Below are 17,473 nucleotides of genomic sequence, written 5' to 3' on the forward strand. Positions count from 1 at the left end.
TTAAAGGATTATAGCGGACATAAATATGTTTTGAAGACACTTTGTACGAAGTGGGGACTAGAAATCAGCATGGATCAGATAGAAATAATTGTGTTTAGGAACGGGGACGGGAACATCTTATACAATTATTTAGGCATCCTATTTTCATCCCGGTTATTATGAAGCAAAGCTGTTAAAAATATATCTTTGAAGTCAAATATCAAAATGTAGCCGACCTCGCCTAGAAAATGATACAAATGCAGCTGTATTCATGTTTTATGCTTTTTCTACATATTATCTGTCAACCTCAAGTAAATTGGTTTTGCTATGTTCCATCCTGATGCGTCCCACCCCACCCCCACCACCACCCCACAAGAAAACAAATAAACAAACAGCAAATATGAAGAAAACATTTGTGTGATTGAGATATGTAGAAATCCGCTAGAATCAAGTGTACAAAAACATTAAAAAGAATCAACTTTGGATGAAAATGGAAACATTCGGTGTTAATTTCTGTGTAAATTTAACCGCCGAGAAGGCAAAACACGACAACAAAAAAACTGGCGGCCATTTTTTAAAACAAACACAAAAATATGTCAAATATTTTCTACATCCTTTAGCAACACCGAGAAGTAAAAATAAATGTGATCAGGGCCCCGTTCCTCAAAGCGATCGTAGCGCTACGATAGTCTTAAGTCTATGTTAAAGTATGGGAGTTACGATCATCTTAGCGCTACGATCGCTTTGAGGAACGGGGCCCAGATTGATAGTAGTAAAAATATCCATGATTAACTTTGAGGTGTCCCCCACCACATTTAATGCCCTGTAAAAAACACACAAAAACACCTGATACCACAATCTGAGAGTAAGAGAGGCCTTTTCATGAGCCCAAGACATCATACTAACTGAAAATAGTGTCAAACGAAATCAGTACTGGGGATGCTACGAAAGCCTAATTCTAGGCCCCTTTTGAGATTTTCCTCCTGGACTAAACTCAAGAATAAGATATCTTCCACAGTACTGATCGACCAACTATCTTGAAATTTATTAATCCTCTAATCTCTGAAAAGGAATCGCTGTGTGAAAGGAATGTTTGAATGAGTAATTACTATGTGAAAAAGAATATCTCGTCACCTTGTTATTGGTATTCAATTAATGTATGTTTTTTGTACGCGGGTCAGTCAGTGGCCTTTATACCGAAAGAAACTCTATATACAAGGACCAAACCACATTTGAGCAAAAGTCGTGTAATGCTCTATTAATTATGCTTTGTACCTCTTAATTCTTTCTTAGACGGGTAGGGACTCCAAAACTTAATTTTCTATTCCTATGCATAAGGAAATAGGTCAAGAATATCGGCAGTTACTTTTGGTGCCCATGAGGATATCTACTTCATGGACCCGTGAAGATCCGGGCTAGAATTGATCTTCAGCAACCCATGCTTGTCGCAAGAGGCGACTAACGGGATCGGGTGGTCAGGCTCGCTGACCTGGCTGACACATGTCATCGTATCTCAGTTGCGTAGATCGATACTCATGCTGTTGATCACTGGATTGTCTGGACCAGACTCGATTATTTACAGACCGCCGCCATGTAGCTGTAGTATTGAGTTCGGCGTTAAACAACGAACCAACCAAGCCTGCGTCTTACCTAAATGTCTGATTAAAAAACTATGCTTAGTTGTATTCTCAGGTATACTTAAAAAGACATTTGCCTCCATTTTTGACATTTTGTACTTAACCATTGAAGATACATAACTGCATCTATGGTCAAAATGCGCCATATTTAGAAGATTCGGGTGTTTCCAATGGGATTCTGGTGTCCAAAGTCACAGAAAACTGATAAACTGATATTTTGACAGAAATGAACTAGGTTCTTATGTTTTGAGATTACAAAAAGTAAACAAATCCTTGGCGGTTTTGAGAATCCAAATGGTAATTATCGTCTCAATTACCTTCTGTGAATATGTATAGTAAATATAAATAAAGTTTATATAATATAGCCAATTGTATATTTTACCAGTTACATGTCTATATCGACAGGTATTTTAGTACAGGGTATATGTACCATTTGTATTGTAAAGACCTGCACCTATGTAAGGAAATGATGTCTGGTTTAACTGATAATCCACTAATTACTTAAATAATGAGTTCGAGCTGTAACAATAAAAGACTGGAGTCATTGCTATATGCTAGCGTATATTGACTTGCTGATTATAAGGATATGATTACTATATATTCCTTGATTATCATTCAGTACCCACTTGGAAAATATTAGAAATGAATAAGTCTTGCTTTATAAAACATTATGGTCGCGCGATTTCCTCTAGATTCTTTCTATTATACGTTTGCTCGTACGATTTACCATAGCCAAAGTTATTCAAAATTATATAACGATGCACATTAAATGGTTATGTTGTAAGGTTCACGGCGTTTTAACAACCATCGTCACCAATGGTGTTGTTTGGTGTAGTTACGAGTCAAAGAACTTAGACAACACTCCCTAGGTTCTTTGTTTGTCGACACTTTGAGTCCAAATCGGAACACGCCAGGCCCACGTGTGACAGACAATCCGTGCCCAGCGCGTGCCGCCATTGTCATCTCCAAGGTACCCGCGAATGTATGTCGCACCGAGTAAGATTGTGTTGAACAACGTTAATGTCTCTTCTTCTTCGTGTACCAAACAGGAAACGGTTCGCCGAAAATAACGGTAGGTGTAAATGAAGGACTGGTATAAAAGGGGCTCAGGAGAAGGACGATCAGACAACCTCTCTGGCTCTGACCAGTGAGCATCTCAGGAGTCTCCAGAAGGCTGTACAGACGACGAAGGAGGATTGTTCCCGCGGTAAGTATATCAACTCCCAGCTAAATCTGATATTTAAGATCCATGTTCCTATATTCATATGGTCTGTCTCATAGTCCTTGAATCGAATTATTTTCCTTTTAGCTCAGTTCTTTCTGTCATGCTAACGCCCTAAATGAAGCAAGTCTACATTTTCCTCAGGTCTGAAACTTCCATCTCTCTAGTCTCCATTTCAGTTTTAATATAGTTTTTTTTATGTCAAAAGTATATTTTTTTATGAGACAAAGGGTAAGTCTCATTAAAATTATTCACCAGGAAAAGGTGTATAAGCTCATGGTGTATTTTAGTAAGAAAATGTATTTTTTTTCAAATTCGTATTTCCCATATTTATCTTCTGAAGAAACACAGTTATTTTGGTTACAATGTAACATTGTTATATTGAAATACGGAGACCAGAGTCGGTTATTAAAAAACTGTTTTGAAACTAATTAATTGAACCCATTCAGATGTTTCTTCACATATTATGATGTGACCAGAACGTATGTCCATCCTTTATAACATACATGTAGTTTTATTTTACTAATCAGGTATCGTCCATATCTAAAGGTATTACCGAAATACGCCCCAAACTATATGAGAATGTTTCCTAATGTTCATAATATGCCACTCAAAAGAAGTTAAGGAACGAACGATGCTTTCATGTTGCTGAGGTTCATCTGTCTTGGCATTTCACCTTGGTCAGTTATACATGTTGACACATGAAGTTGCACCTGTTAATGCTGTGTTCTTTGAGGAATTATGTTGCAGTGTTAGCTCTCCTGTTCATGATCTGACACTTGCCGGTATGGTTTTGTAAGATAATCATTGGTTGAAGAAGTCCAATGACCGTCTGGCGATACCTACCGTTTGGTGACGTCACGACCAACACAGAGATGTTGCCTCAAGATGAGGCAGACGACAACAGTCTGTACGACGAAGAACCTGATTTCCCGACAGATTCGTAGGTACATTAGTTGATCGCTTCATTACTCACATAAAGTTAAGTGCTATGGGAGACTATTAGCATTTCGATATACCGAATATGTATCTTAGTCACCTATTCCAAAGCCTCAACGCCAGAGAATAATCAGCATGGACAATCTGCCGAGACTGAATCCACTGATCGTAAAAGGCAAATAATGATAATATTGAATGAATATCGGTGATGAAATCAGGTGTTGGAAACGGATAAAGGTGTTCTGTTCTACAGGCAGCTCTCGTCACTGGTAAAGTTTCATAAAATAGTCTTTCTTTGTTGACTAACGGGTCATCCAAACAATCGTGTACTATCCAGTGACCAGGATCATGAGCACCCCTGATAAGAAATCCTTAAATATTTATAACGCCATAGATTAATGGTTCGATCTTCTTGCCAGACATCAATAGAAGCACGTCTTCCCTCGCATATCTGTAGGTTCCTTTGCAGATCAGAGTGAGTAAATTTAGTTTTACCCCGCTTTTAGCAATATTCCAGCAATATCACGGTGGGGGACACCAATGGGCTTCACACATTGTATGCAGATCGGACAGTGATTCGAGCAAATGTTGTTTGGTGTAATGCTGATGTCTCAGTTTTATACAGACGAACTGAGTGTTTGCTACATCAAACACCTTCTGTTCCTTGCCTGGTTTTGATAGGTATCAAAATAAAATTTCGTTTGCTGTTTATCATATGATCTAAAGCTTTCAAGCTTTCCTGGACAAGTTCAACATGAGTTCTAGGCAGTGAGGTTTTGTAAGATGGTCATTGGTTGAAGATGTCCAATGACATTCTAACGATACCCATTGAATAGCGACATGTCGGCATAGAGCAGACGACACCTCCTGGGGCAGCAGACGACACGGCATCACAGAAGTGACACCACGAACAGCGAAACTGGAGGTAGGGATCCACATTGCTTCGTTCTGGCCAGACGTCAGAGGACAAGTTTACTATGTTATATGTTATTGTAATGATCATTTTCAGCCAAAGACGATGTGTCTCCCAAGACATTTCTAAAGCAAGAGTTGTATGGTGTAATTTTGATGTCTCAGTTCTATAGTTTACAGCTGGGTATCTGTTACACCAATCAACTCAAGCCAAACATTCCGCGAAGACGCCCGGTGATATCTACCTGTCATGGTCTTCTATATGTATCCACCTAATCTCATTCGGACACCTGACCTCACAAACTGACGCGGGTTATCTGCCCAGCTGATTAGTGAGTGAGTGAGTATGGTTTTACGCCGCTTTTAGCAATATTCCAGCAATATCACGGCGGGGGACACCAGAAATGGGCTTCACACATTGTACCCATGTGGGGTGTCGAACCCGGGTCTCCGCCGTGACGAGCAAACGCTTTAACCACTAGGCTACCCCACATACTCGTTCATTTATTTTTCGCCGCTAGATAGCGTTGACAAATATTATTTTAATGTTCAAAGTAGACTGAGTAAACTGTAGCGTTGTTCTAAAGACCAGAGATCCTGTTTTTCCCGGCCTAAGAGGTAATTATCTTTATTCCACAATACACTGATACATGTTTGGTAAGTGACGGTATCCAGAAGAAGACACGCCACTCACTTCCGGTACAGATCCTGTCGTCTGGCAGTGAGGTTTTGTAAGATGGTTATTGGTTGGATGAGTTCAATGACCTTCTCACAATACTCACTGACTGATGACGTCACAACCCGGAGCAGGCGCAGACGACCACAAATCCACTGATTTACCCAGTGGAAGAGTTTGTATACACATGCAGCTGTTTGATAACAATGTATCCGTGATATACATCATGTGAAATTGGTGTACATCCTAAAGTTGCACCATAACACTGTAGCATTACAGTAGTTGGCTTTAGCAGGAACTATGAACTGATGATCAACATAGGTTGAGTATATGGACGTTTTGGTACAAATTTTTGGAATTAACTTAAATGTTGTTTAACGTAAAATCTAATGTGATTTTTTTCAGTTGAGAACTTCATAAATGCAAACCACATACTGTCAGTCGTGCGTGCGTGTGTGTGTTTCAGAAGTCAAATGAATAATAATTAATGACCTAAATACATAGAGGGCTTAACGAGGGCTGGTATGTTCTGCACGGACGGACTGGTTGTTGAAATACATGTGAAGTTAGATTATCGCCATCGACTGGTTTTGTAACCGCTTTTAGAAATATTCCAGCAATATCAAGACGGGGGGCACCGGAAATGGGTTTTACACACTGTAAGCTATGGCAGAGGGAGCGAGTGAGGGTTGTATTACGCCTCTTTTAGCAATATTCCAGCAATATCACGGCAGGGGACACCAGAAATGGGCTTCACACATTCTACCCATGTGGGGAATCGAACCCGGGTCTTCAAAGGTATATGGTTTTGCTTTGTTGCAGCAGGAGCTGGTCTCGAGTTCTGTTGCCTGAGCAACACTCGTTATCTCGTTATATACTGGGGTAGCCTAGTGGTTAAAGCGTTGGCTCGTCACACAGAAGAGGTGTCTGAATCCCACCTGGGCACAATGTGTGAAGTTATTTGGTGTCCCCGCATAAAACAAAATCGTTAGGAAAGTATCTACTATTAAGCATGTTCTTTATTCGTATTATTTCATATGTTTTTCTAACTATAGGTCCTTTGGATAGATCCTCATCAGTCTGTCGTACAGATCCTGAAGCAAATATTTCCAAGAAAGCCCACACAAGTCTAGAAAATGTGGCAAGTCTAGATTTCCTCAGCTTCTGAAAATGAAGAAAGTCTCAGGGCTCCTTTTCATAATATTTTATATTTTTTTACTATGAACTTTTTTCAGTAAAATATGTTCATTTCAGAGACTAGTTGTTACTCTAGATCCTCATATCCGACTCATCTTCTTGATGCTCTGGGGGATATGACTTCTATTCAGAACACAAGTCCGTCTGTGGGCCCATAATGAGTTATTCGGGTACAGTTTACAGGAGGTGGCTATGAACTCTCAGTTTCAGACCGAACTACCTGTGCTGGTTCACAATCATATACATCGGTACATCTAAGTAGCATAACTTACATTCCGGACACGAATTCGGCGTGACGAGCGAACGCATTAACCACTAGGCTACCCCACCGCCCTGTCAAGCAAGTGACTCACTGACAACGACATTGACAATCGACATTAGAATCTATTGTCGAATTTTACAGAAGAAAAAGTAGTCCATCCATAAAATTATCCCGTGTTTCCTCAACTTGTAAAGTATCCTTTTTAGTCATCTGTTTCTAAGAATATCGTTTGATTTCTAAGAATATACCTGGCTTTCCTCGTTCCATTTTGGGGAAAGCTGCTTGTGCCGAGTTTGTATCTTAAGGGGCGGTGGGGTAGCCTAGTGGTTAAAGCGTTGGCTCGTCACGCCGAGGATCCGGGTTCGATTCACCACATGGGCACAATGTGTTAAGCCCATTTCTGGTGTCCCCCGCCGTGATATTGCTGGAATATTGCTAAAAGCGGCGTAAAACTAAACTCAGTCAGTCAGTTGTATCTTAAATCAGAATTATGTCTCTCATGGAGGGGTGAGTGAGTGAGTTAAAATTTAAAGTCACATCGGCAATATTTCAGCCATATCGTGACTAAAACTAGTTCTAAATTTATAATACATACATATAATATATAAAACCCTGTCAACGAAGGACAGTAAATTTACTAGATTATCACAAAATGATTAAAAACTAGCTAGCATATATCTTCAAAAGTAGACCATTATTTTTGGACAGCACTGTCGTATGTGGCGTTGGGTGTTAGTACACCCCTATAACCAGTTACCTATTAAGATGGCCGTTCCGCATTGTCCGGATGTAAGCTCAAGCACACCCGCTTGGTCGTTGGGGAATGTTAAATCTAGGAGTGAGAGGTCAGACGACTGTTACTCCTCAATAACCACATTTCATTCATGTACTGGCACTCTGGCATTCGGGGGCGGTGGGGTAGCCTAGTGGTTAAAGCGTTGGCTCGTCACGCCGAAGACCCGGGTCCGAATCCCCACATGGGCACATTGTGTGAAGCCCATTTCTGGTGTCCCCCGCCGTGATATTGCTGGAATATTGCTAAAAGCGGCGTAAAACCATACTCACTCACTCACTCTGGCATTCAATGAACTCAGCACCAGGTTCTATACTCACATAGGTTTACTCGACCCCTCTCGTCATTACAAGGTGACGTGGTCTGGACAGGATAGGGCAAGCTCTTCACCAGATATGGAACTGATCGATCGCGATGCGAACGTTCTGCTGACTTTGTAACCCGCACCACTTTCTAGTGCTGACGGTTTCTTTTTAAGATGTTCGAGCCTGTTCCACCTTTGTCACATGTCCAGATACAATTCCTCCGATTCGTTTAAAGTTACATCATTCCATGGTCTCATGTCGTACTTCGTGATCGGAAATTACTGTCAACTCTCAGTAAGTCTCAATAATAGATTTGTGATACGTTTCTTGTATAACGTATGCAATTTTCACCTTATAACAAGGGGTGGGGTTAGTAAGGTGACTGATTCATGTTTCCAAATTTCGGGGCCGTTCTGTGACACTTGTTTCTGAAACTTATAAACATGCTGGTTTCTTGTGTAGATAGGAACTTGTGGCGTATGAGGTACAGCCTTTGGGTCTTCTTGTTTTGTCCTGACTTCCTGTTTTTACTATGTGGCTAACATATTCTAAGGTTGCGATAGGTAAACTGTATGTACTACTGATCACATGAAAGTACATATCCACTCTAATTCTCAAACTATCGTTCGATAGATGTTGGGTTCCATGAATCCTGGTTTGTAGCTCGGAGCGTTGATTTGCCGTGGATAATTGTGCTTGGCCATAGCTTTCTTCTACGGTGGTTTTGAACAATTACTGCTGCAGTGGCCTTGGTATAATGTCCTATGCTGAGATGAAAAGTCGTTTTTATGCTTTTTGTGGTATCAAGTTGTATCAGTATCTAAAATGTCCAGATTGGACACGGTAGCCTGTCCGGATAATGTATAATTCTACCTTTGGAAGGGATCCAGCATTCTCTGGTCCACAAGAACTTAAGTGCCGAGGGCTGATTTTTGGTTGGTACCTGAAAGGTGCTTCCTGGTTGTAGTGGCCATTACTGTCTTATCGCAGTGGTACTCGTGAAGCATTTGACATGGGTTCGTATGATTGTTCCATTAATGTTGATGGTACAACTGATAAATTCCATTTTCCATAAATTCCAAATTTGAGGAATGTTTGTGGTATTTTTATGTCTCCCACAAGGCTTCGTGAGACGATTAAGTGCAAAGTACCCGTAGAACTGAGGCCAGAGCTGATCTGTAGTCTTACACAGTGCCATGTCTGAATTTCTTTTTTCAACACGTTAGCAACTGCACACATCACGTCTTGTAAACCTCTTCTCCTTCACCTTTCGGGGCGGTGTTTGAATCCCACATATGTTACAAGCCCATTTCGGATGTGCCGCTGTACCTGTAGTGCTGACTTAGGATTAAGGAGACCATTCCCTCCTTTGACAGACATCTGTCGTTATGGGAGGCTTTTGACGCATGTCTCTATGAGCCACCAACCCAATTGTGTGCTTGTCTCCGGGTACCCATATTCTTAATTTTTGTCAAGGTAATTTCCAGGCGTGAATGGAGGATTTTGTTGAGGCTAAAGATCGCAACGCTCCCATATCTTGTGACGTTCGTCCATTAGGCGTGGTAACAATCTCGGAAAGCATGTTCTGTAGGGGCATTGGTTGAGGTGTTTCATAACCCACATGCAGTTTATCAACTTGGATGTCTCATTCCATGGGCAAGATCTTCATCTGGGATTGCCAATCCGCAAGTGTGTGTCTGACTGAACAGTATGTCATGTGTCCATCCTGTAGCCCATTGGGTTGTCAAGGAAACACAAGTGTAACCTCCTTCAACAGAAGCTGAATTCTTGTGCCACCTGCATGCTGTATATACTCTACCCCTGTGGGGTTTGAAGCAAGGCCAAATGGTCCAACTGTTTGCTCTTCCGTTTTAACTGTTTAAAAGATGGACCCAGTTCCCTTCCTGTGTTACAATGTTCGGCTTCTAACTTGACAAAAGGCCTCTGGTTATGTTCAGTTGGGGCAGTATCGTGTGAACAGGAAACTTCCTTACAGATAGTTTCACATAAGTGACTTGGCTGACATCACCGAGTAATTCTATCTGGTATGCAATAATTACTTAATCTGCATCCTCTGCTCAAACCTTAAAATTATCCTTGAAACATTAACAGTTTTGCAAAAGCAATAATGGTAGTTACTTGGCAGTCAAAACTTTGAACACAACGTCTGTTATAACACAATACCTAAATGTTTGCTGTTTAACGCATGAGTCAAATTTCCAGTAGGCTGTTAATAATAGAGTCTGGACAAGACGTTTTATCCACTCAGATTCAACAAAAATGGAAGTCTGACAACTGGTAGTCTAAATTACGTCGTTGTTGTCCTATTCTGACAAGTGAAAATTTGCAAGTGACTCCTTGCACGGGACTCGGCCCTAAAAGGTACAAGAATCTTCACTTCACCAGATTGTATTCCCAAATATAACGTATGTTGTATTTGACTTCACGGATGCCAAATTAAGTAATACTCAGATAGATTTAAGTTCCAGCTTAGTGAAATATTAATTCAATTTTATTTCTCTGCCACTAAGTAAAACAAGTGGCTTCTCAAACCAGCAAATTGGCTAAGGAAACATTCCATCACCATGGGGACCGATCCGTATTACACCAGGAAATTGACACGGATTGCCAGTGGGACTTGATCTCTAAACAAAACACAACTTATATATAGGAATGCATAAAAAAGATGAATTTATTCACATATAGCACACAGAAACATTCTCAAACAGCACTGTTTCGGGCAACAACTGTATGTGCAGCAGTAGTAGTGGTGAGAACCTGTTTACCACTAGCTGCACATGGCTATCTTTCATATCATACAGCGGTGTCTATCAGTATCTGACATTGACACACATAGACAGTAACAGGCATGTATCCCAAAACCAACCAACGCCTGCCCACGCTCTTCTCAAAGCATTGATGACCTTTTCATACAAGCCCATAGCAAATATACCAGTGAAATTTGAACTATCATATTGCAAAGAAATATACAATTTTTTCACAAGTCATATTTGCTACCAATACTTATAAGTTGTGATGCAAATCTAGCTTGACTATTCCAGGCTAAAACTTGTTTCCAAAATTTACCAAATTAACAAATCTATACTTAATTTCAATTTTGCAACAATGCATGTTTTAATGAATCATTATGAAAACCCCATGAAACTGAGATGTTCTTGTATACAGACTTAACTTTCAAAGATTGCATCACAACTTAGGAGCTGTCACTTCTAAGTGTGTATGTCAAATTGTGACAATACCTTCGACACCACCCACTACTACAGGTAGTTAACATAAGCAGAATGTTTAAATTCAAGATTAATATTTAATAACTTAATTATCTGTGTATTTCCATTGTTCAAACAATACTCATTTAAAATGATACATCAAACTTGGGAGGATACTGTTGAAAATCTGGAAAATATCTGCTGGAAAAATCTGGGACATCAGAATTTGCAGAACCTTTCATTTTTTAAAATAAATTATGCTGTTTTTTTATCATTTTGTTTATCAAAAAGTATGTCTCCCAAATTGGTCAGCATATATTGTTTTGTCTCCTATTTAACATGTTTATTTCAGAAAATTAATATCTATGTATTAGGTTTCATTAATGTCTTGTAACATTACACACAACTCAATCCAACAAGACATATCAAGCTCATTCAAAAGTGTATATTTTCCTCAAATACTGCCACGAGTACATGGAATCTATGTTTGCAGACTTTCATATACTCATATTCCATCTACCAACTATCAACATCTATGTCTGGGTAATCGCTCTCTTCTTGGCTGTGTCATTTGATTAAAAAAATCCTCAACGAAACACCAGCACAGGAGATTTTGAGCATAAAAATGCAACTCAATTTCTTCACACTCTATGACAAAAACAAATGTATGATGTGAACATAGTCAACTATCGGCTAGCAAATGCAGTTGTTAACCAGGGCTGCAATGTCAGAGATGGTTGTAATTGCAGCATTGTACAGAGAAATATGACTTAGTTTGTTATTGTACAGTAACTCATTCTTTCAACTGCAGGAACATTCTTCTGTAATATCCATGCACACATCAGAATCAAACCTTTATACTCCAAGGTAATTCTATCTTGGTGCTAGTCCCTTCACAGGTCAAATCGATGACACAGCCAGATGCTGCTATCAGCCAATCGGTGGTCTGAGGGGGTTACATTGATCAATTAAAACTGTCAAGGATCAAGACAACTGATACCATAAACAGTATTTCAGTTAGCAGTTATATCACAGAACATTAACGTTACAGGTGGGAAGCATTAAATGATAAAGCTCAGTCAATCATTTTGGTGCAACCCAGATATGGTACCAAGGTTCATAATCATGGCAAATCTGGAATCAGAATCAATGTGCAGCAGATCATGGCACGGCTAAGGGAAGCAACTCTGCACACACAAAACAAACCGCAATAGGTTTTAAACAGTTCAAATAAATTGATAAAAGGCTTTCGAGTATCCTGAAGGTTTGGTTTCACGTTATTTATTAAAAGATAGAATCACCCTAGAGTATCATCTAGTCAGACTCACACATTCTGCATTCAATTCATGAATGAACAACACAGGAGTTAACACCTAGACTAACTTTGACATGATTACGCTGAGATAATGCACAGCATAATGCCCTCCTTGTCATTCGTAGAGCAGAAGAGGGGAGTGCCGTCACCAGCAAGGAAATATAGATGTCCACTGTTGATCTACCAAATCTTAACACCATGTCGATCTTGTATTTACTTATCTTCATACTACATACAACAATGCCTCATGTACTCTGCATATCTTGACACTGAGGAAGGAAATTGATAGTATCATCATTATCTTCAAGGTCAGCAGATTTTCTTTGTTAAATCAAGAGTTGTTTTGCACATTCTCAAACAAATGAAGCATAAAATGTCGAAATAATACTTTAAATTAATTTGATACTTTTTACAGTGAATCTTAGGGTTCGGCTCCTCTGAAAGAATACACATTTGTCTGAAAACAACAAAAATTGACCAAGACAAAATATGAATCAATTATTTTCAAAAAGCAGAATTTTTCAAAATTAACACCTTTGAAAGTTGATCCAGAACAGATTGATGAATGTATCTGTCGGCATTCCATGTTAATTATGCAAAACTGTTTCAATAAACACAGACAAACGAAATGGTATGATGCAATAACTTAATGTACATAACATTTCACAAGTTTAATTTCTAATGCTTGACTCCCACTAACCTGCATTCAAACGGAAAGGTATACTACTCCACTTTAAATAGGGACATTTATTATTCCACAATACACATAACTGATCCATATCATGTCAGGTATATACTTAAATGGAATGACATTTGATTATCCATATAAAAAATTGAGTAATATGTTAATTATGAAAACCTTTATGCATACCAGATTGTCATGCAATTTGAAGACAATCATGATATTTTCATTTCTCTCATGCTCCACAGCAACTATCAGGAGTAGTGTCAAACTAGGGAAGGCAATTTAATTTTTTTAAAAAAAATACCCCCCAAAATTCGATTGCAGAATCAACGTATCAGTGAACCTATTGCGTTTCATTTGGGAGTGAGCAAGTGCGTACGGTTTTATGCCGCCTTTAGCAATATTCCAGCAATATCACGGCAGGTGGACACAAGAAATTGGCTTCACACATTGCACCCATGTGGGGAATCGAACCCGAGTCTTCAGCGTGAGAAGGAAAGCCTTAACCACTAGGTTAACCCAATGTGTTTCATTTGGACTGACAGTTTTAGGATATGTCTTGTAAAAAATAACTACCATCAGATCCTGGTGCAGATAAGGGAAGTAATTCTGCAAAGCTAAAGAAACACCTTTAACCTCTAGTTGAAGGCAGTAGGTCTGTTACTGATCAATTTACATATTTCTCAAACCTTTACCTGTTTAAGTTAAACTTACATATGATGAAAAGGCTAACCACCCATTGGTCCAAACAGGAAGTCATCCGACCCCAGTTGTAAGGTTTGTTACTGATGCTAAATGAGCAAGTTCTTCACTGGCCATGACAATCACACTTCTAGCCCCAATCTGATACTGACATTGCACTGTTGACGTATCATTTTACACACTAATCTTATCAATGAAAACGAGTTGTAAATATTAAAGCAAAACAAAATCTCTTGAATAAAGGTTGTGTAACCAAGTACCACTATGTCAGTGTCGTAGTCAGCAAATTCCCAGCTTCATCACGGCATACTGTAAATACACAAGCATTTTCCAGGGTAATGATAGTATGGATCTATATAAGGTGACACACCACTAATTGAAAGTCCTTGGCAAATTAGAAAAATCTAAGTTTTGGCAGATATGGTGCATCGCCATAGCTTTTTATATTTACAGACCTATTATGAAATATTTCAGTTACGTGACCAAGAGTATTCTGTTAAACCACCATCACTACACAAATATATATAGACTGGTGAAAATCCTTAATTACGCTCCAGTGACAATGAATGTATTGTCTCGCTAATTACCTGTATTTTAACGCAAATGCTGTAATAAGATTGAAAATGATTTTCTTTAAGAGGTTCATCGCTATAGCTATCGTAAGTTTACAATATTTCTTTCCCAAATAAACTATTACAGACAAATCTATAAATGTAGATCCATTATGTAGACATTTTTCACAGTATTCATAACTGGTAGGTACTACTGCTTCTAATATTCAACATCATAGCATGAATTTTTCGGCAATGAAGATATTGGTTCTTACTGTTCACCATCACTGACTATTCCTACCAAGTTTTTGTTATTCATAAAGTATCATACCTTTCCTATAATGCCTATTTACTACAGATTTTGGTTTGGTTTGTTGTCTTATGCCACACTCGGCAATATTCCAGCTATATGGCAGCAGTGTGTAAACAACTGTGTCTGGACCAGACAATCCAGTGATCAACAGCATGAGCATCGATCTACACAACTGGAATATGAAGACGTGTCCACCAAGATAGCGAGTCTGACCACCCGATCCTGTTAGTCACTTTTTATGACAAGTATGGGTTGCTGAGGACAAATTATAACCCTGATCTTCACGGGGACAATTACTAAACAAATGGGACAGGCTTTACAAGGATTTTTCAATCAATTTCATCAAGCAATAACTTATCTGGCACAAATGTTTTTGGGTTTGTATTCCCTGAAATAGTTCATCCAGAGTGCAAGTACATGAATCAATCATGTTACACGTAAATCAAATATCTCAACTGGTGTCATAAGAAGCATTTACAAGATGATTTTGAGTGCTTTAATACAACTGTATAGAACCAACAAAAGATGTTTCACTTACAAGTTAATTAAGTAATAAGATTTGATACAGATAAATGTCAATAATTCCATTGCCTTGTATACCTGAAATTACAAATGAAAGATCCTAATTTTGAATTAGCAGTGACACGCAAACAATAATCTTGTTTATTCAGATTTAATAACACTAGCAGAAGAGAGTTAACTCTTCAGTGTGGAAACTTATTTTGGCCAGATATAAGACACTAATATTCTGAATATAGGTGGTCTCTTCATTATAGATTAGCAAAGCTGGCACCGGCAAAAAAAAAAAAAAAAAAAAAATCACAGACAGATTAAGATTGTGGAAGGTCTAGTACAATGAGAGAGAACGGTTTTATGCCGTTTTCATCAATACTCCAGCAATAACATGGTTGAAGAGACCAGAAGTGGGCTTCACGCATAGTACCCATGTGAGGAATCAAACCCAGTTTTTTGGCGTTATGAGTAAGCGCTTTAACCATTAGGCTACTCCATGTCCCCAATACAATGACTACCTGGATGCTAAATAAGCCCTGGCTTGATCAAACTCCGGAGAAGTAATATTCTGTATCGACTCCGGTAGCTGTCGTATGATATGTATAGCTATAATGGGGCTCATGTTATGATAGACATAACGCCATACACTAACTTAAACGATTGATGTTCCCACACAATATTGTCATATTTAAAGCACAGCATTGTGTTCAACTCTAAAGAAATATTTTAAGTATTAATGGATCACAAGCCATGAATGATAATTTTCCCAGTTCATTTGAAACATCCAAACTATGATTAACTTGGAAGCCGAGATTACATTCTTTTCAATCAGGAGTCTCAGTAGCATGAATTCCTCTAAAGCACCCTACATTTTCTTATCTCATTTATTAACTGGAGCATTCAATTTCATTCATGATTCATTTTGTAATGGTCAGGGGTCTGACATAAATAAAGCTTGTAGCCACATTGAGGAAAACACAATGAACCATATGAAGACGTTCCTTGCTCCGGTAGTTTGAGCAACGATAAGCTACATGTCTTGGCACATCGGAAGTATTCCCATACTACTTCCCCAAAAACATATTCCAATAAATAAAATTCCAAGAACTTGAGATGACTCTTCCATCCCTTACAGTCCACAGGGTAAAGCTCTCAAAGATATGCTATGTTCTGTACAACTGAACGTTTCCGCTTTCAGCAGATGCAGCACAAGAAATACAAAACTGGGGGTAGAAATGCTGGTTCGTGACAAGTCAAATTCAGCTGATAAGTGAAAACTCAGCTGTTTGAAAGGAAAACATCAGCTGTGACATGTCATACAATGAATATAAGTTCTCAGGAATACATCTCCTGTTGTGAAGAGTCAATATTCTAGTTTAATGTGGCACAGGTCCCATTTCTATGCAAAAATGGTTTGTATCACCTCTCAAATATTCTCTATGTACTGAAGACGGAAGAAACACAATCCATACAAAAATCACATCAATTTGTATCTTTGCTTTGAACCTTTTTACACATTGGAGTAGTGTAAAAGATCTTGACATTGTTTGGGAATAGGTCCAGAAGCACTGTGTGGATCAACGATAGAAGAACAGTGTCAGCTTTTCCAGAGAGATCAGTAAAGCGTCTCGTGATAAGCTGAATTTACAGCCCAAAACAAACCTCGCCCTGGGTTGTATTTGTGTGTACACTGTAGTTTTCAATGTGTCAAACACTTCCCTGTAGTGTATAACATGGTTCAATGTTTCTACATTCCTGGTAGCACGTGAAACACCTCTTGGGTGAAAGTACCAGGACATCAATGCCAAAATCCAAGAATAAGGACTTTGTGTCGGCCATAACAAGTCTCCCGCATGGGGAGTGTGAATTACAAGAGTATCACAGTGTGTCAGGTTCTATGACGTCGAGCCATTGGCAACAATCTGATCAGGCTGTGTGGAGGGAGGGATGATGAACGCGGTTGCATATGGAAACACATTATGACATCGGGCCTGGTAGTCCTGGGCGTCTTTCTCGCAACTGCCGAAGTCTCCTCGGCACAAACATTCCAATACTGCTATGCAGTTCTGAAATAGAGACTTTCATGTATTACACTGAATCACTTTAGCCATATTTAACTAAGCCAGATTTAAAAAAAATAAAAATCTCCAACAACAAAGTTATCTTAAAAATGATTATTTTATCTGCTGATCATTTTGTGGTTTATTGGCTTGCTGTTTAACGCAGCACTCAGCAATATCCCAGA

The 17,473-nt window shown here is 39.0% G+C and overlaps 1 protein-coding gene across 1 annotated transcript in view; it reads right to left on the minus strand.

Moving 5' to 3' along the window:
• Positions 1 to 10,590: 10,590 nt before the first annotated feature.
• LOC124289731 (N-alpha-acetyltransferase 15, NatA auxiliary subunit-like) overlaps positions 10,591 to 17,473 on the minus strand; it is a 29,409-nt gene continuing 22,526 nt past the window's right edge. Inside the window, 1 exon segment of the mRNA XM_046726405.1 lies at positions 10,591 to 17,294. Coding sequence (XP_046582361.1) covers positions 17,124 to 17,294 — 171 coding nt within the window. The 3' untranslated portion in view covers positions 10,591 to 17,123.

Source organism: Haliotis rubra, unplaced genomic scaffold, assembly GCF_003918875.1.
Source record: "Haliotis rubra isolate DU_JTF1 unplaced genomic scaffold, ASM391887v1 Scf1, whole genome shotgun sequence".
Lineage (NCBI taxonomy): Eukaryota > Metazoa > Mollusca > Gastropoda > Lepetellida > Haliotidae > Haliotis > Haliotis rubra.